General features: G+C 33.9%; 2 protein-coding genes across 5 annotated transcripts in view; one reads left to right on the plus strand and one right to left on the minus strand.

Moving 5' to 3' along the window:
- Positions 1-18,887, minus strand: part of LOC141446780 (salivary protein Tsal2A-like) — a 57,731-nt gene that overhangs the window by 22,923 nt on the left and 15,921 nt on the right. The window lies entirely within an intron of this gene.
- The window catches only part of Hml (hemolectin), a 52,370-nt gene that overhangs the window by 9,228 nt on the left and 24,255 nt on the right, over positions 1-18,887 (plus strand). For 2 of the 3 annotated variants that reach the window (XM_074113500.1, XM_074113498.1), the window contains 32 exons: positions 454-613; positions 1,005-1,132; positions 1,221-1,316; positions 2,029-2,226; positions 2,391-2,571; positions 2,651-2,808; positions 5,782-5,924; positions 6,387-6,534; positions 6,640-6,758; positions 7,095-7,263; positions 7,347-7,563; positions 8,821-9,016; positions 9,116-9,305; positions 9,860-9,948; positions 10,025-10,241; positions 10,334-10,504; positions 10,825-11,074; positions 11,705-11,855; positions 11,938-12,125; positions 12,651-12,837; positions 12,920-13,050; positions 13,594-13,714; positions 13,800-13,943; positions 14,048-14,166; positions 14,545-14,675; positions 15,043-15,171; positions 15,322-15,478; positions 15,561-15,834; positions 16,671-16,842; positions 17,756-17,857; positions 18,440-18,478; positions 18,562-18,797. In XM_074113500.1, the coding sequence (XP_073969601.1) occupies positions 454-613; positions 1,005-1,132; positions 1,221-1,316; positions 2,029-2,226; positions 2,391-2,571; positions 2,651-2,808; positions 5,782-5,924; positions 6,387-6,534; positions 6,640-6,758; positions 7,095-7,263; positions 7,347-7,563; positions 8,821-9,016; positions 9,116-9,305; positions 9,860-9,948; positions 10,025-10,241; positions 10,334-10,504; positions 10,825-11,074; positions 11,705-11,855; positions 11,938-12,125; positions 12,651-12,837; positions 12,920-13,050; positions 13,594-13,714; positions 13,800-13,943; positions 14,048-14,166; positions 14,545-14,675; positions 15,043-15,171; positions 15,322-15,478; positions 15,561-15,834; positions 16,671-16,842; positions 17,756-17,857; positions 18,440-18,478; positions 18,562-18,797 (5,111 nt within the window). The remainder of the gene's footprint in view (positions 1-453; positions 614-1,004; positions 1,133-1,220; positions 1,317-2,028; positions 2,227-2,390; positions 2,572-2,650; positions 2,809-5,781; positions 5,925-6,386; positions 6,535-6,639; positions 6,759-7,094; positions 7,264-7,346; positions 7,564-8,820; positions 9,017-9,115; positions 9,306-9,859; positions 9,949-10,024; positions 10,242-10,333; positions 10,505-10,824; positions 11,075-11,704; positions 11,856-11,937; positions 12,126-12,650; positions 12,838-12,919; positions 13,051-13,593; positions 13,715-13,799; positions 13,944-14,047; positions 14,167-14,544; positions 14,676-15,042; positions 15,172-15,321; positions 15,479-15,560; positions 15,835-16,670; positions 16,843-17,755; positions 17,858-18,439; positions 18,479-18,561; positions 18,798-18,887) is intronic. The other variant, XM_074113499.1, reaches the window with a different exon arrangement.

The following is an 18,887-nucleotide window of genomic DNA, read 5'->3' on the forward strand; positions in this document are numbered from 1 at the left end:
TTTCTTCGGCTATAGTGCTTAAATGTTTTGTATAGGTTTTACTGCAACAATAAATTCGCTCGCTTCTTAATCTTGTCCCTAATACTGATTTTTTGTTCATTAGAATAGGTGTTAACGTCGCATGCACTCGGATTAATTATGACATTTCTTAGGAGAGGTTTAATAACAATTCTCCAAACATAACCGTCACAACGTAACCAAATAGTTCTGATCCTCACACTCGAGCTTGTTCTTATTTGTCCTTTACAATTCACCTCTATCAGGAGTTAGGTGAGGAATTGCGTTGGCTGTTGTTTAGGCTTGGGCATCCTTAAGGGCAACAAGATCCTAAGAAATAGCTAAACCACTACCACCTGTGGGAATAATGGAATCCACTTATACTTTTTTTTTAATGTTTGATAACATCATGCATTTCCAAATCATTGATTACTTATTAATTTTTTTATTATCCAGCAACTTGTCTACCTGCTTGTCAGAATGGCGGCACCTGTGCTAGTCCTAATGTATGCAGATGTCCAGATGATTTCTTTGGAATTTACTGCCAGTATGAAAGCAAAAAATGTGTAGACTATCCACCAACACCGATGAATTCTAAGAAGATGTGCACGGAACAGTAAGTATTGTTCATGTATTCTATATTTTTGTACTTGATATTTACTTGTAAGTTTTGTTTTTTGTACAAGTCTTTTATCTCTTCTAGTCTCACAATGCTAATGTATATCATATCTCAAACTAGTTTGGAGCGGAAGGTGGATGTATCTTTATCGTGCCTTCCTGTTCTTTGAGCTGAATAGTGGCATTGTAAAACATACTTTGAATTCTGCATTTTATTTTTAAATTTTTCAAATGAAATATATCCAGCGGTTGACAAAATGGTGTGCAGTATGATGGAAATAACTTCAGTTCATGACGTCCTCATCTTAATTTCAATTGTTCATTTTTTAAAATGCTAAGCAAAACATGTTACTTCTTTTCTTTAATTTCCCATTCTTGTGTCTCAAAAGGGTTTGCTCAATCACCTGTGCTAATAATCATCAGTTTCCGGACGGATCTACCACAGTAGAACTGTATTGCAAGGAAGGTGAATGGGTTCCCTATAGAAATGATTGGACTTCTGTGCCAGATTGTCAAGGTTAGCTTAACCTTAAATTTTGAAATTATATACAAAATCATATTCAAAGTCATTCAGATTATAAAGCCTAAGTTGTTCTGTTTTATAGCATCCTGTGACCCGCCATGTCAAAATGGAGGAAAATGTCTATCGTTTAATACTTGCCAATGCCCCCAGGAGTTCAGAGGTCCTCAATGCCAATACTGTGAGTGAGATCACAGACTAAGAGTTTCTACGATAATGATTGAATAAAAGCCTAAAAGACAACTTATGTTTAGTAATTATTATTTAAAAAAATATACTGATCAGTATATTTCTTGTACATAATAACACAATCTACATTCATTCATTCATTAAAAACCAAATGTAACATTGAATCGACAAGGATACACATATCGTAAAGCGCACTATTATGAATAAGTTTTTCCATTTCCTGAACTTTAAACGAATCTATTTCATTAATCATTTTTCATTTTTTCTATTTATAATGTTAGAAAAATCAAGTTTTGCGAAAACAATGCAATTTTAAAAGTTCTTGTAGATCGCAAGTAAAATGGCGATCAAAGCAAACTAGAATTTTTAAGTGTGAAATACACATTTAGTCATTGGAATAGTTATGATTATTAACAATGTATTCGAATAATGTATTAAAATGAAATACGGTTTAGGATAATCTTTAATTAAGGCTTCGAGTGTTACGGAAAATGGAGTATCACTTTAATATGGCAACTGCTTGGAAGTAGATTTCTAATTTCATTTAATCTTGCGTGACGAACTTTTCAAATTGTGCTTTCATCAACGTACAATTAATTGCGATATTATAAATGTTTAGATCGGATACTTTTTTTTTGCTTGATTAAAAAATGTAAAGGAAATGAGAAAATATGAATATGCGTATATATTTTGTTTTTTTCTAGCAAAGGAATCCTGCGACATAAGACGTTTGGTCTTCAATGGAAATTACAATTGTTCAGGAGATTCACAAGCCTTGACTTGTACTCTTAAATGTCCCAGCGGCATGAATTTCCAGACTGAACCCGCTGCACATTACGTTTGTCTGTATGAGACGGGAGTTTTCCAACCATCTGACGTACCAAAATGTATTTTTAGTGAGTGTGCGTTATTTATTAGACTTCCTGCATACATATGTTAATAAATAGGGTACTCGCATTGAATAATATAATAATTAGAATTTTTGAATGAAAATCGAAATACTGGTTTCCAGAAACCAGTATTATTATTGGTTTCTATAAATAAATAAGATTTATGGAATTTACAGATGTAGACCAAGGAAATGAATTGCTAGACTTTGTGTTCAATGAACGTAATACTCACAAATCAGAAGTGGTAGTCCATCATACTAGTAAAACAGCAGAAGGTCAAATCTTTAGAGATAAACAACCAACTTGTCTTAGTTGGCAAGGAGTACATTACAAAACGTTTGATAATAAAGTTTTAAAGTGAGTTACTTATCTTACAGTGTAATAAAATTTAATTAGAATTGGTTTTTTTAATTAATTTGTTTATTTAAATTTACAGTTTCAAAAGCGACTGTGTTTATACACTACTAAGTGATAGTGAAAGTAGTTTACAAATACAAACCCCTTCATTAAAGAAATCTTGTGATCCCAATAATTCCGCCTGCAAACTTGTTAACATTTATTTAAATGGAAAAAATTATCAGCTCGCTACAGATGGTAAGTTTTCATTTCTTTATTTGTTATATGTAAAAATCATCAAATTCTATCTGAGCAAATTTGTCCGCTGAAATTGTCATTATTGCATTGACAGTGTACATGAACTGAATTTATTTCGACCTTTTATCCCATTTCTCCCACAAAATATTGGGGCGAGATGCATCAGTTTGTAGTTTGGATTTCTGTATGAGATGCAGTTGTTTGTATATCTAAGTTGTTTGTAGGCCAAAATTTTGTTTTTGAAATAGACTGTAGAGTAGGGTGTTTCAAAAAATGATGACTTTTAAATTTTAAAGAGCGCCGGGAGGAAAATCAAAGTTCATTTAAAAACAAAAAGTTTCGTTCGATATAGAGCAAAATCGATTAATATTTAGAGGTCGATACCATTGATCAAAAAAAGTTTTGTTTTGCTTTTTTTTTCAGGGTATCCCGAATTTAAATGTCATAACTTCGGGAGCGTGTAGGGGATCGATAAACTAAAAGAAAAAGTGGTATAGAGATATGCTCGTTTTTGCTTCGTTTTGGAGAAAATCGCAAAAAACATAAAACGTAGTTTTTATTTCTGTACTTATTTATTACTTTTTAATTCATATTTATTTGTTCGCGTTGTCACTTGCCTAATGTAAATATTGTTTTGTTCAAAATATTTTGCCCTCTTGCAGCAATGACTCATCGTTCTGGCATTCATTGAAATCGTACACGGAAACAATAATATTCCGTTTTTTGGTAAAAGCTTTTTTGTTTGTTTACATTTCTGCCTTTCTCCTATAAATTCGTCAGTTACTCATCAGAAGCCATCGAGTGAATTACTTCTGTTACAATATGCCGCGTACATATTCTAACGTTGAATATGCTGATATGGTTTTCGTGTATGGTTTCTGCGACGGTAATGCTGTGGAGGCGGTGCGAGAGTATGCGCGCCGATTTCCAAATAGAAGAGTGCCGGATCGGCGAGTCATTACGATGACTTTTAATAGGCTGCGAGAGACCGGCTCATTTTCAATTCATCAAGATCCGTTAAGAGCCAATTTGCAAGAAAATTGTATTCTGCACCATTTTGATAACAACCCTGAGACCAGCGTTCGGAGAGCATCAGCTGCATTACAAGTGCCGCGGCAGACAATCTGGCGAACTTTGAAAGATGATAACCGCCACCCGTATCACATTCAAAGGGTGCAGAATTTATTACCTGAGGATTATTTTAAGAGGTTGAATTTTAGTAATTGGTATCTTGAGCAATTTAATAATGATAATTCCTTTCCATCAAAAATAATGTGGACGGATGAAGCTACGTTTACAAGAAGAGGAATTATGAATCAAAGAAATTGTCATATATGGGCTGATGAAAATCCACGGGCTGTTAGGGAATGGAGGTTCCAGCATGAATTTGCTGTTAACGTTTGGCTCGGAATTTTGAACGAGTCTGTAGTGGGACCATTTTTTTTACCCCGCAGATTAAATGCAGCCAGATATACAGACTTTTTGGAGAACGAGTTGCTTAATTATTTAGAAGATATCAACCTGCAGCAACGCATCGAAATGTGGTTCCAGCTCGATGGGTGTCCAGCTCATTATGGCAGAGCTACTCGAGCTTGGCTAGACAACCATTATCCACGAAGATGGATTGGACGTGGAGGAGTAGTATCTTGGCCACCCCGATCGCCTGATCTGACACCACTGGACTTTTTTGCATGGGGTCTCCTGAAGCAGGAAGTTTATTCGTTACCAATCCAACTCAAGAGAGCAATTACAAGACCGAATCGTGGCTGCAGTACACCAAATATCACCAAATCAGTGTTTGGCTGCAACACGAGCTGTCCGTACTAGATGCAATGCTTGCATTGCTGCAAGAGGGCAACATTTTGAACAATATTTACATTAGGCAAGTGACAACGCGAACAAATAAATATGAATTAAAAAGTAATAAATAAGTACAGAAATAAAAACTACGTTTTATGTTTTTTGCGATTTTCTCCAAAACGAAGCAAAAACGAGCATATCTCTATACCACTTTTTCTTTTAGTTTATCGATCCCCTACACGCTCCCGAAGTTATGACATTTAAATTCGGGACACCCAGTATATAAAAAATCCTAATTAAATGTTTTGTATCTTTTCAAATTATTAGCAAAACATGTATTTGTACAAAGTTTATTTAAATATAATTTGCTATAAAGACAATGCAGTTGGAATCAGTTTGATGGCCAATTTACTTTTCAATGTTATGAATAATTAAAGAAGTTGTATTTAAAAAAAAAATATTAAGAAAATATACATTTTTGAAAAATTTCGATTAATTAACGTTAAAATCACTTCATTTTTTATGTGGTTCGTACGGAATTTGAAAAACAAATAATTTTGGTTACTGAAACGTCTAAATTAGGGAATATTTTGCATTTATTGTTATAATTTGAAATTGATTGATCGATAGTAAATTGATCAATCGTAGCTACCTCTAAATATTAATCGATTTTGCTTTTCGAAACTTTTGTTTTTAAATGAACCTTGATTTTCCGCCCGGCGCTCTTTAAAATTTAAAAACCATCGTTTTTTTTTTGAGAGTGTCAAGTAAACCTAAATATTCATCTCCGGCACCTTCTGAACATGATAAAGAAGAAATCCGACGGTTGATTTTATAAAATAATAGATAAATCTTCGTAATTTAAACCATGCTGCGGTTTGGTCTTTAGCGCTACATAAGATTTGCAATGTATCCTTCCGCTGTTTCGACTGAAAAATCATCAAATTCTGAGTAAATTTGTCTGCTGGAATTGTAATTATTGCATTGATAGTGTACATGTGTACTATCTAGCCATGAACTGAATTTATTTCGACCATTTATTATTATTAATTTATTTCTAAGAATTTTTCAGAAATAGGGTTTTTGAAAGAGTTTACTTTATGTACATGATGGGTTTCAACTAGTACTTTTCATTTATTTTCTATTTATTATAAATATATTTTTATTTTACAGCTACCAAACATCCAGTCATCATGGAAGGTGATTCAGTTCTGAAAGTTCCTTCTCAGTTGCCAGGATTACTGGTGGAGTTCGGCGGACCTCATTCGTTGGTCGCACACCTGGCGGGTGAAATCACAATTATTTGGAACTTTGAGGTTTATAAAATTTTCTTTTAATCACAAAAAATAATATGAATGATCGTGTTTTTAAAGATAAGAAGTAGATTCGACTTTGGGCTGTGGATCGTTTCTCGATTACTTTCGATCATTGTATGTTTTCTTAAGCTAAGCACTAAATGCTGTGATATCACTGCCTATGAGTCTATGAAGATTTAAATGTAAACTCAATCATCTATTGGCAATGCCATGACTCGATCCCTGAAACATGCTTGGGATGCTGTCAATAAATTGATCTCACTTTACTACTTGCGACCAATTTGAGTCAGCCTTATGCACATTCCGGCATAGTTTCCAGACAACTCAATATTTTATTGATTTTTCTGTTTGAGAAATTATCTATAGGGTTCAGAATAAAACATAATTGTGTTTATGTCTTCTGCAGATGTTCATTGTAATGTTTCTATTTGATAAATTTTTGCTTTAAATCTGAATTAACAGGATGTTGTGGAAATAAAATTATCTACTCCATTAAGAAATAAAACACGTGGACTTTGTGGACCAATAAATGGAAACGGAAATGCAATTTATGAGGCTGGCGCAAGTTTACAAGCTTTTGCAGATTTAGCGCGAATAGACATTATTGGAGGTAATCTTTACATTTTGTGTTATTCAAAAATTATGATTATTAAAGAGATCGATAATAAATATTTTCTCTGGTTCTTACTAAATTAAAGATTCTCTCTTTAAATAGAAACATGTGAAGAGAAAATTGAAGAGAATCAAGCATGTGTAGATATATCTACAGAAACGAATGCCCATAATTTTTGCAATAAAATGCTAGAAGAGATCAGATTCGGAGCTTGTTTAAAGGTGTGTGGAACATAGTTTTAAGTAGAGCATGAAATCGATCTATAAATCGATAACTTTAATCCAGGAAAAAATTCGATTAAGGTGGAGGTGTTTCCGCTTTCCTCTAAAGCGTATTGTGTTGGCTTGCCACGTAAATAATTTTATTAAAAAGTGTAAATGGAATTAAATTTCAAAATTTAAAGCTGCCAGGAAGTGCCATCAGTAAAATATGTACATGAATTTCCTGTTTGAAGTTTCTGTCATTTTTCTCATCTAGCAGATATCAGATATTGATTTGTAGCTTTCAAAACTTAATTCTACTTTTTATATGTTTAAAAATGTATATATATGTATAAGGTGGTAAACGCAAAAGAGTTCTACGATGCTTGTAAATGGGACTATTGCGCATGCGAGTTAGTTGGACAGAAGAATCACACTTGCGGCTGTCAATCTATTGAGATGTTCGTAAAAGAATGTTCGAACAAAGGAGTTCAACTGAAGTGGTGGAGAGATAGCTCGTTGTGTCGTACGTATTATTTTATTTTTTTTATATTGCCAATTACGTTATGCATATTTTTTGTTTTTTAATATTTATGTTAAAATCTCCAGCAATGCAGTGTACAGGCGGTCGAGTCTACAATAAATGTGGCTCAGAATTGTCTTGTTCAGCACCAGCTGAAGAAGTTACCTGCGAAGAAGGTTGTTTCTGCCCGCCAGGAACATACGCACACAATAATACTTGTATACCGGCCGCACAATGTCCTTGTGTACTACGACAGAAATACTTTTTACCGGGAGAGACTGTGCCTAATGAATGCAATACTTGGTCAGTAATTAATTGCGTAAAATTATTAAAATATAGTTTCTGAATCTCACAACTTTTTCTTTCAATTAATCAATGTCAACGTCTTCAAACATTGGACTTTTACTCTCTACAAGTTTTGAGGTCTCAATCAATAAAAACCTGATTTATTAGCTGCAGTTGAGTCTGTAGACCCATTCTACGAGATGCGGCTATTAAATAACGAGACTATTGCTGTAAAACATTTTATTTTAAATTTATCTATATTTAGTTATTATCACCTTCAATATACAACCCTCCCCCTATCCCTAAAACGCTCCATGCGAATTTACCACTGTTCAGAAACCGTGCTGGAAGTCTTATTCTGTGAGCTCCTGCATGACGCATGCCGCTTTTTCTTTCACAACTTCAACGGACTGAAATCGTGTTCCTTCTATTGCAGATTTGTCTTTGGAGAACCGATAAAAGTCACATGGGGTCAGGTTAGGCGAATAAGGCGGTTGGCCTAAAACTGGGATGTTGTACTTGACTAGGAAACGTCTTGCGACAGACAATGCAGTGTCAGCCGGCGCGTTGTATTGATGGAGAACCCGCGTGACTTGTTCTTCCACAAATCGGGTCGTTTTTTTCCCTAACTCTTTCACGAAGTTAAGCAAGCACCTCACGGTAGTAATGTTGATTAATTATAATCGATATTTTCATCCGTTTTGGACGTGGAAGGGCGACCCTTCGGGCGGTCATCATCTCCGACGTCTTCTCGGCCATCTTGAAAACGCTTGAACCACTTAAAAAACTTGCGCATGTGATAAACATTCATCGCCATAAATCATTCTTTTAATAAAAGATAAGTTTTAGTAGCGGTTTTATCAAGTTTTGATGTGAAATTTCATGACAATTCGTTGTTCTACTACATGTATAGTATCGATGTTTTCGGCAAAACGAAACTAACACCTCTTACACAAACGACGGTTCCGGACAGACAGATTTCTCTACAAACAAGTGAGACGCTGCAATCGAAAGAGGAGGCTTTACGCTGCACAGCTGTCGGTCGTTAAGATTTGGCGCATGCATAGTTTTTCTTTAGCAGCATCAGTATCGTTATTTAATAGCCATACCTCAAATTTTGGCTTAAAGTCTTAATTTGTTTTTTATTGCGAAATGTCAAATAATTTTAATTATAACTAGTTAAAATTTTAGTATTTCCTTTTTTAGGGCTAAAAATAACAGTTTTATTATTATTATTAATTTTTTTTAATTTAATTTTTTCTAAATCTTTTGCAGCACCTGTGTGGCTGGAACATGGAGTTGCACAGAACTACAGTGCACTGCAAGATGTGAAGCTCTTGGTGATCCACATTATATCACATTCGATCGTAAATACTACGATTTTATGGGAAAATGTTCTTACTATCTTTTACAACATAGTAACTATAGTGTGGCTGCGGAAAATGTACCTTGCGATGGATCGATTTCTGAGGTTTTATTTAAATGTTTTACTTTGTTTTTGATTTCATTCAATTCAGAACAAGCAAGCATTATACTTTTTGTTTGTTTGTTTTCTTTTTTTCAAAAATAGAACATGGGTTTCTCTGTATTTGCCCTTTCAACTACGCCTTCCTGTACAAAGAGTGTGACAGTAACCATAGGTGACGTGGTTATAAAACTGAAACAAGGAAGAGAAGTCACTGTCAACAATAAAGACGAGCCTCTACCCATCTTATTGAAACAAGCCTACATCAGGGAAGCTTCTTCGATTTTTGTGCAAGGTTAAATTATTCTATTATTTGCAAACATGTGATAATATTACCTTCTCTTGCTCGTATGGGCGATCGTGCTATTAGAAATTTTAACCGAAATACTAGCTTTTACAAAATTTTCCCTCATTCTCTTTCTGTAATGAAAAATCGTAGGAAAATAAAAATTCGTTAAAATATTTGTTTTGAGTATTGCATTAGGACCTTAAAGAAAAGCGCTAAAAATAATCCGGAAGTAGCCATTTTCAGTTTTGCGCGATTTTATTCTTAACTTATTAGATAAATATGTAACATGCAATACATACACTTACATGTAGATAACATTTATTTTGTTTCAAAATCCATTTAAGGAGTAAGTTCTAGGAGAGTGTTGGAATAAGCTTTCCCCTCTTTTAAAGTAACATTTCATTTTAATGTACCATTTTAGAAATTGCGTAATATTTGTAAGAATTAAATATTATTTAGAAAATTCGTCATTTCAAAGAAATTTCTGAATTATGACCTTGAGAATTTTATCAAGAGAAAGTGCTGTGTCTTGTTTCTAAATTTGTTTTTAAATTTTGCAGTTGAGCTGTTCGATGGTGTAGAAATATGGTGGGATGGTATTACTAGAGTCTATATAGATGTTCCTCCAGAATTAAAAGGAAAAACAAAGGTATACTTTTAGCAATCTTAAATTCATTTATACCCAGATTTAATTGTAGGAATTTTTTATATTTATTATTTAATAGGGCCTATGTGGAACTTTCAATGGTAATCAAAAAGATGATTTCCTGACTCCCGAAGGTGATGTTGAACAGGATGCAGTTGCCTTTGCTAATAAATGGAAGACCAACGAGAATTGTGAAAGTGTTTCAGAAGAACAGATAGATCCTTGTCAGAAAAACCATCAGAAGAGAGATTCTGCTAAAAGATTGTGCAGTTGGCTTCACAGTAGTCTTTTCTTAGGTCTTATAATTTTTTTTTCCTATCCCAAAATAATGTTTATTTATTTCCTAGACATCTTTGGGAAAACTGTTTTTTTTCTTCCCCCGTTTCAGATTGCCACTTCTATGTGGATCCCTCGGTATACTACAAGAATTGTCTTTACGATATGTGCTCTTGTAACAAGAAGACTTCGGATTGTCTGTGCCCATTGATAGCTGCTTATGCAAAGGAATGCTCTCGTCAGGGTGTCCCAATTAATTGGAGGACTTCAGTTCGTGAATGTGGTAAGTAACTTGGTTGCTGCAAAGTTGTTAATTATTGATTAGCAGAGTTGTACAATAAATCTTCACGTAGAAGAATTTTAGTTCAATAAATAAAATAATTTCTATAAACAAATTTTACTCAAAAATTATTTTTTAAATAAAACAATACTCAACAATTAATGTAAAAATAATTATTAAATCAAAGCAAACTAAGTAAAAGTAAAGAAAGATCTTGCACAAGAAGCGTAAACTAACATTCAAAATATTTGGAAAAGATTCACTTTCGAATAATTATCACTGTAGTTATGGTAACATTCTTTCTGGTTGTAATTATGTTCCAGGTGTACAGTGTCCTCGCGGGCAACAATTCCATACATGCGTCGATTCTTGCGCTCGTTCCTGCCAAGACTTATCCCGCGAGAAAAAGTGTAGTTCACATTGTGTAGAAAGTTGTACATGTCCGGCTGGACTCATATTCGATCATAAAGGCCATTGTGTGCCGATATCCAGTTGTCCTTGTGTCTGGAATGGATTACAGTATCCTGCTGGCCATAAAGAAGTTAGAAGATCATCGAAGGGAACACAGTTTTGGTATGCATCTTCTTTTTTTTTTTCTATTAATACATTAAAGCTTTGTTATTCTTATTTATTTTCCTTTCCTTCAGTCTTCTTTAATTCTTCCAGCCCTGTTTTTATAAGTCTTGAGCATTCTAAAAGGAATTTTACAGGAAAGAACATGCACTTCTGCCAAAGTCAGACTCAAAAAAGCCTCCCTCTCATAAGTATACCAATAAATCTATTGGCATCATACAAAACCATCGGAAAAACGAAAATATTACGGTTAGCATTTCCAAGATGGGCATTTTCACCGCAACTTGCCGCTTTTCCTACCAAATTTCAGAAAGAAGACCCCATTTTTTGTAGATTTTCCTTGAACTTTATTCCTCCTAAGCATAACTTTTGTCCTCCAAAAACCATGACAGATTGTTCGAGTCTATTCTGGGACTCTCCAGACAAATCTTGGCTTCAGCTCCGGCCTTATTCTTCCAGTAGAGTTCATTTCTTTTAAATGCCCCTCATGTGGTTTTGTGCGATTGCCGCAAAAGTCCTTTTCTATACTGGGCCACGGATGTTTTTGTACTTTTTATAATGATTTCCTTTGACTTATTATCAACTAAAGGTTGTTTAAAAAAAATAATATGTAATATTTATTTCAAATAGTACTTGTGAAAACGCACGTTGGAAATGCAATCAAGCCAGTGCTGATGATATGAAGAAATATCCAAACAATACGGCCGAAGAACTAGCCTGCAGTGCTTCTAAACATCAAGTTTACACCCACTGTGAACCATCACAGCCAGTCACATGCCGAGTAAGAAATAGTAGCTTTGTAAAATTACGAAAATGCATCTACAAATTTTTGGATAACTTGTTGGAATATTAAATTCTTGTAGAACATGCATAAATCACATAGTAGCCGAGAACAGTCGGAGGCTATTTGTTATGGAGGTTGTGTCTGTAAGAAAGGCTATGTATTGGATTCCATTTCCGGTGCCTGTGTACGGCCGGATGAATGTCCCTGTCATCACGGTGGCAAGAGCTATAATGATGGTGATACTATTCAGGATGATTGCAATACTTGGTAAATAAAATCACAGGATTCTTTTTTCTGTTATCTTTAAATTGTTGGTTTGATTTTTTTTTAAAAGGTTGTTACGAATGGAATTTTCGACGAGTCGAAGGTAAAACTGGAAGGGAAAAGGTTAGAAATACTTCGACACGATCTATTCTCCGATATCAAGCCATTATATATGTTTGTAGTAGAATTAAGACTGGTGGTCTACCTAATGCGAATGGAAAACACACGTCTGGTAAAAAGGTGCTGCGAGGCGGAAGTAGACCTCCAGGAAGTTCTACAATAATTTGTGAGAATTGAGCGAGGGAAGCCTTCATGAAAATTCTCATTTCCTGTTTAATGTATAATATATCTGGTCTATGATATTGATTTAAACGAGAATGTCACTTAACTAAACGATTGAGTTACTATCATTTTTTAGCATTTAAATAATGATACAAAATCCAAGTTTATGGTAGATTCGTAAATTATAATTGAAACCATTGTTAGCGAGAAAAAAATAAATAAGATTTTAATTATTAATTTTTACAGCACCTGCACATCAGGAAAATGGTCTTGTTCAGAACATATTTGTCCCAGTGTTTGTTCTACATGGGGAGATTCACATTTTATCACATTTGACAATCACATTTATGACTTCCAAGGCACCTGTGAGTTTGTGATGGCAAAAGGATCGCTTTCATCTGCTGAAGAGGATTGTTTCAGTGTTGTTTTAGAGGTAAAGAATTTAACTATTTAAGAAATCTTATCGTAAGAAAGCATTTAAAAGTATTTCTACCATAACTTCTTATCATTTCTAGATGGTATCTTGTGGATCTTCTGGTATAAGCTGTCCTAAATCTCTCACCTTCACCGTCGGAAGTGGTGATAAAAAAGAACACGTTGTGTTCTCAGATGGTGAAGCTACTTCATCAAAAGCGCGTTTGGAAAGGTGAGCGATTTTAAAACTAATTATTAATTAAATAAGTTTTTTTGTTTAATAATTTTTTACTTTTTACTTTCTCTACTATGTGGAGGTTGGAAATATCAATTTCCAAGTTCGCTGAGTGTCCGTTAAAAATGCTTTTACAACTGTCAGTGTATGTCGGCACCATAATTAAAAAGGCAAAAAAACGAAGAAAATTCAAAGTTTGTTTGAAACAATTTTTCCAGGAAAATTCGACTAAGGGTTACTAAGGATTTTTCTTATTTTAAAATTTTCTCGCTAACAGTTTTTACGATTTTATTTTAAGTTTTAAACTTTGCATAAAATCATTATAAGCATGTAAATCTACAACTTTGACTGGAAAAGTGATCCCGTTAATTCGGTTTGGGGCACTTCTGGAAGAAGAGATAGATAAATTCCTTCTAAAATAATAAGAAATAAATGTAATTCAAAAGTTCGGGGGTTTAAAGAACAGTTGTGAAAACAGTAGAGAATAAGTAGTAAAAAAAATTCTTGATCGTGTTCACAATACTTGTTGTTATTGTTAAGGATTACCCAGAGAACTAGTGGATTGTTCATGTTTGCCGAAGTTGCAGATTTAGGCCTAGTATTGCAATGGGATCGAGGAACTAGAGTTTCATTACGTGCAGATCCAAAATGGAAGAATAAGGTAGGCATTTTTTTTTCTGGTAACCTAACCTAACCTAACCATTTTTACTTTGTTAACCTACCGAGCTGTATTTTTTTGTTTACAGTTGAGGGGTTTGTGTGGAAATTATAATGACAACAGTAACGATGATTTCCAAACTCCATCCGGAGGAATTAGCGAAGTCTCTTCGCAAGTTTTTGCCGACTCTTGGAAAATATTTGATTATTGTCCTGAATCGCAGCCAATTACTGTAAGTTACATTATTTTATTTGTCTTTCAGAAGTAAATTAGAAGATTTTAATGTTATTCTAAATAATTTTGTCATTATTATTATTATTATTATTTTTATTATAGGATACTTGTAAATTGTATCCGAATAGAAAACCTTGGGCAGTAGAAAAATGTTCGATTCTAAAGTCACATTTGTTCAAACCTTGCCATGCCGAAGTTTCTGTTGATCCATTTATGGCCAGGTATCACTATTACTACTCATTCTAGTTCAGTGAAGAAGTTTAGTATAGTTTATTAATGTGTAATTTTTATTTTCCCTTACTGTAAGAAATATTTTCTAAATTGAGTTCCCTTCGTAAACACCTTTCTTAAATGCTAGTGTAATGAATTTTGTGAAAAAGAATAGTTCCAGATGTGTTCAGTTAAGTCTAATTGCCTATTTGTTTCATTGAAAGTTTTCTCATTTTATAAAAAATGGAATTGTGTATAAGTCGAGAAAATAGCAGTATAAGAGGATCTTGTTCGACTGATTTCTTAACTGATTATTACTTGTAATTGTGCATAGGGTCACAGAATTAATCAATTTCTTTTTTAATTAATCAATGACTTTGTATCATTAGGTGCATATTTGACTCATGCGGATGTGATCAAGGTGGAGATTGTGAATGTCTTTGTTCGGCGATTGCCGCCTATGTCCAGCAATGTAATGCTCATGGAGTTTTCATAAAATGGAGAAGTCAACAATTATGTCGTGAGTATTTAATTCGTTTTTATGTGCATCATCCAAAAGTAAAAAGTTGGTGAGCAGTTTTTTGTTTTTTTTACTCACTGTTGTCTGAATTTCCAAGATTAGTAATTGTTTCGTGCAAGGATTTTATCCAATGTGGTAATCCTCTTCTTGAAAATTGTTGTGATAAGGCAGGATTACCGCCCAAATTGGCGCCTCTGTACTGAACTGATATTCAAAGGCTTTTCCAGAACAATGTTTCTTTTATTTTTGCCTAAATTCTGTGTCTGGAGTATCAATCACTTGCATTAATACCATTCTTTATTTATAATTTAACAATTTCATTACAGAGTGCATAATATGTAATTCAAACATTTTTTTTTTTTTTCAGCGATGCAGTGCGAAGAAAGTTGTTCTGAATACCAGGCATGTGTACCAACCTGTCCTCCGGAAACATGCGACAACTTGCTGGATCATAGTCGCATTAGTGAGCTCTGTAAACAGGATGTTTGTGTTGAAGGTTGGTCTTCTTAGATTTATGCGCAAGAATAAGCAAATTTATTTTCGAAGCGCCAGTCTATAAATTCATTTGCCTTAACTGCTCACTATTAGATTCGTTCTCAACCCTTCTCCTGAATTCAGCTTGTTGCAGAAAATAATTTTTGTTTAGGTTGCAAATATAAGAATTGTGCAGAAGGCGAGGTGTATCTAAATTCATCATTGAAACAATGCGTTCCCAAATCGGAGTGCAAACCTGAATGTCTTAAAATTGGTAATCAGACCTATTATGAAGGAGATTTTATAGAAGGAGATGCCTGCCATTCTTGGTAAATATGTTCGTTTAATGTTCACGCATTTAAAGATTAAAAAATAAAATGTATGCATCTTTACTAACTTAAAACATTACAGCTATTGTTCTCGTCACCAAAAGACTTGTACCGGCCAGCCTTGTGCTTCCACGACATTACTTCCTGAGACTACGTTTACTACCATGGCAACAACAACAACAACCACAGAGAAGCCAACTACAATAGCAACAAAGCCTTGGCGAGACATGGAAGAAACTTGTGTACCTGGCTGGTCAGATTGGCTGAATAAACATCATCCCGTACCTGGAAAAGTGGACTCTGATATTGAACCTTTGCCACTGATAAATGAATATCCAGTGAATAAAGAACTCCAGGTAAACTGATTGATTCAAGAACCCATGACAACTTCCACAGGGATCTTGACATCTCTGTAGATTTGCCAAAGCGAATTCATTTCCTAGAACCCTCTTAACTTCTTCATTTGGGATATCATTAGGGAAGGTCCCCTAATAATGACTGATATAATAACAAAAGGAATGATAACATCCAAAATAGTCCTCAAAGTAAGTAAATCAGGCTAAAATATGGCGTGGGTCAAGAAACTGTGCTCAAGGAATATGGTGTTATTTGGGAATTACACCTTTGGGAACATGGATGAATTTATTTATCAGGATACTTGGTGATAAACGTGATATCAACCTAAAGAGGAAAAATTCATAGAAGAATATTGGTTGGCTAATAGATATTGACCATTTTATCATTTACTTTTAAATCTTGAATCCACCTGAACCTATTTTTAAAAAGAGTGATCTTTTCACACACTTCAGCTCTGTTTAGTCATACTTCTATCGTACTGTTGGGTAAACACACGAGAAATATTTCGAAGCAAAATGAAAGCCGCATCTGCACAAGCTTCAAGCAATAGATGCACTGAATCTCATTCAACTTCTCCTTAAAAACTCCTCTTTATTAAAACAATAGCTGATATCACAATAATTGATGATACTAAATAGTTCACTCAAAAAACAAAAGTACAATATACGTATTTGGTCTTCCTTATCATAAAACTTTATATATATAGTGTTTCTTCTGTTGCCGTGATATTTTATAAGCTGAAAATTGCTGTCATTAATAGACAACACTCATATTCTCTTTGGGAACATATTCCATTTATGCCTTGATATATTTATTTTGCCAATTTAATTTACAGATGCAAACGGTTCGTTGCCCAATAGATATGATAAAAGATATTAAATGCAGAACTGTGGATACCCTGCAAAGCGCTAAAGAGACAGGAGAACAAGCTGAATGTAGCCTAGAAAGAGGTCTTTATTGTGAAGGTGGATGCCATGATTATGAGATCAGTGTTTATTGTCAATGTGGTAGGTAAATTTGTTACATTAATGTAGAAAAGTTGAAATTGTTTCATTAAATTAAGGGAGTGGTTGGATTCAATGCTTTTATAAGTTCAAGATACTTAAAACTGTGGCCGCGTCTTCTCTAAACTTATTTCGACTTTTCACCAGAAATATCTTTCTTGAGGTTCCCTGAGAAAGTAAAGTTATTAAGTATGCATTTGTGAGCTGAAATTTGCTACTTGTAATTTGCAGTTTTTCCTGTACAGCGAATTACATTAGCTATTTGCCTTACTACATTTGATATTTGCTATTTCTAATTTGACATTTACGATTTGTCACAATTTTGCTATTTGACATTTGTCTTGCTATAATTTTATTTCGCTATTCTTACATTTTTTCGGAAGTATTTAGATAAAAAGTATTCGAGTTTATTTTCTTTTCTTTTTTTTAATGTCTCAGAATCTCAGAAATTTCATATTACATTGCCATATTGAAGGAACAAAAGATAAAGCAATTACGATCAATTAGAATTTTAAAGATTTTTAATGAAACTTTAAACAAAAGATTAAGATATCATTGACAGTTAAGTTTTAGTGGAGAAGATGGAGATCTGATAAGAAGAAAGCCATCATTTTTTCAGGCGGGGCTTATCGTCCAAATTACCAATTAGGGAGTCGTGGACGGAGGCGACTAGCAAACATACTTTACTATAAATTTCTCATATTAACCATTAAATAAAATCCAAGGCCTAGACACTGGGAATCGAACCCACTAAACCAACAATACATCTTAGCTTTGCGGGTCTCGCTTCTAACCACTCGGCTACCGTGGCGCCTAGGAAGAAAGCCATTAAACTTACACGTTTTATTTATTTATTTTTACTCAATCATTTATTATATAATTTCATCATTAAATTAATCGTATTTCATGTCTTAAGGTGAACTGACCACGGTAGCTACAACTGAGACTTCAACAGTTCAACAGACATTATCTGAAGCACCGACAACCCTTCCGACAACGACTACTGTAAGCGAAAAAGGTATTTTCTGAGTTAATATTTGTTTTTCTATTAGATGTTTTACTCTCGCTTGTCATTTTTTGTCAATTTCTCTTACTACGTTGTAACATTAAAAAAAACTTATAATAATCGTGCAGAGATTTTTCTAATTCTGATTTCCACCAGAAATATGCGTATAAAAGGGCTCCTGATACGAAAAAATAGTTTATAACAAATTAGTCTGTGTTTCTATTCGTCTGTCTTTCTTCTTTACTCACAGATTTATAACTTTTAGTTTAATCATTTTCCTTTAGGGTAGATTTTCCTGTAAGGTTACATTTTAATGTACGATTTTACGAACTATATTTAATGTTCGTGAAAAATAATTATTATTAAAAATTCAGTGTTTGAAAAATAAATAATTGACACGTAGAACCCAGAGAGTAATAGTAAGAGCTCTCTCTCTTGGGAGAAATTTGGAGAGATCACACCAGATTTCTTTTTATATCTGAGCGCTATTAGAGAGGCTGGATGCAGCAACTTAATTTTTGCATTAGATTTCATTAATAGACGTGCAGTTTTCCAAACCAATTAACACCTTATAATCTATCTTTAATTTTGCAGAACAAACAGTAAAACCAAATAAGTCTGAAAAAATAGAAGGTAATTATACCAAGAAATACTTTTGTGTTTTTTCCTTAGATTTTTTAAAAATAAACCTACGTTTTTATAAATTGAAATTTCAGGTTGTCTTGATGGAGAAGAATGGGATGATTGTGCAATCAATTGTGATCAACTGTGTTCATATTATGAACATATTGCCTATAAAAATGGTATCTGCCTATTTGGGCAGAAATGTACTCCCGGATGTAGACGTGAAGATAGGCCACACTGTCCTCCAGGTCATCGTTGGAGAGATCTGAACACCTGTGTCAAACAAGAGGATTGTACTTGTAGATCATTGACTGGTCTAATGATTAAGGTAAGGTTTGGGTTTAATTTTAGGGGAGAGTGTCTTATTTTCTTGTCCTGTTTCTTCTTATTTACCCAGCGTTAATGTTTTTAGTCAAGA

The sequence above is a fragment of the Rhodnius prolixus genome, unplaced genomic scaffold (genome assembly GCF_049639745.1).
Source record: "Rhodnius prolixus isolate KJV_2025 unplaced genomic scaffold, Rpr scaffold_7, whole genome shotgun sequence".
Lineage (NCBI taxonomy): Eukaryota > Metazoa > Arthropoda > Insecta > Hemiptera > Reduviidae > Rhodnius > Rhodnius prolixus.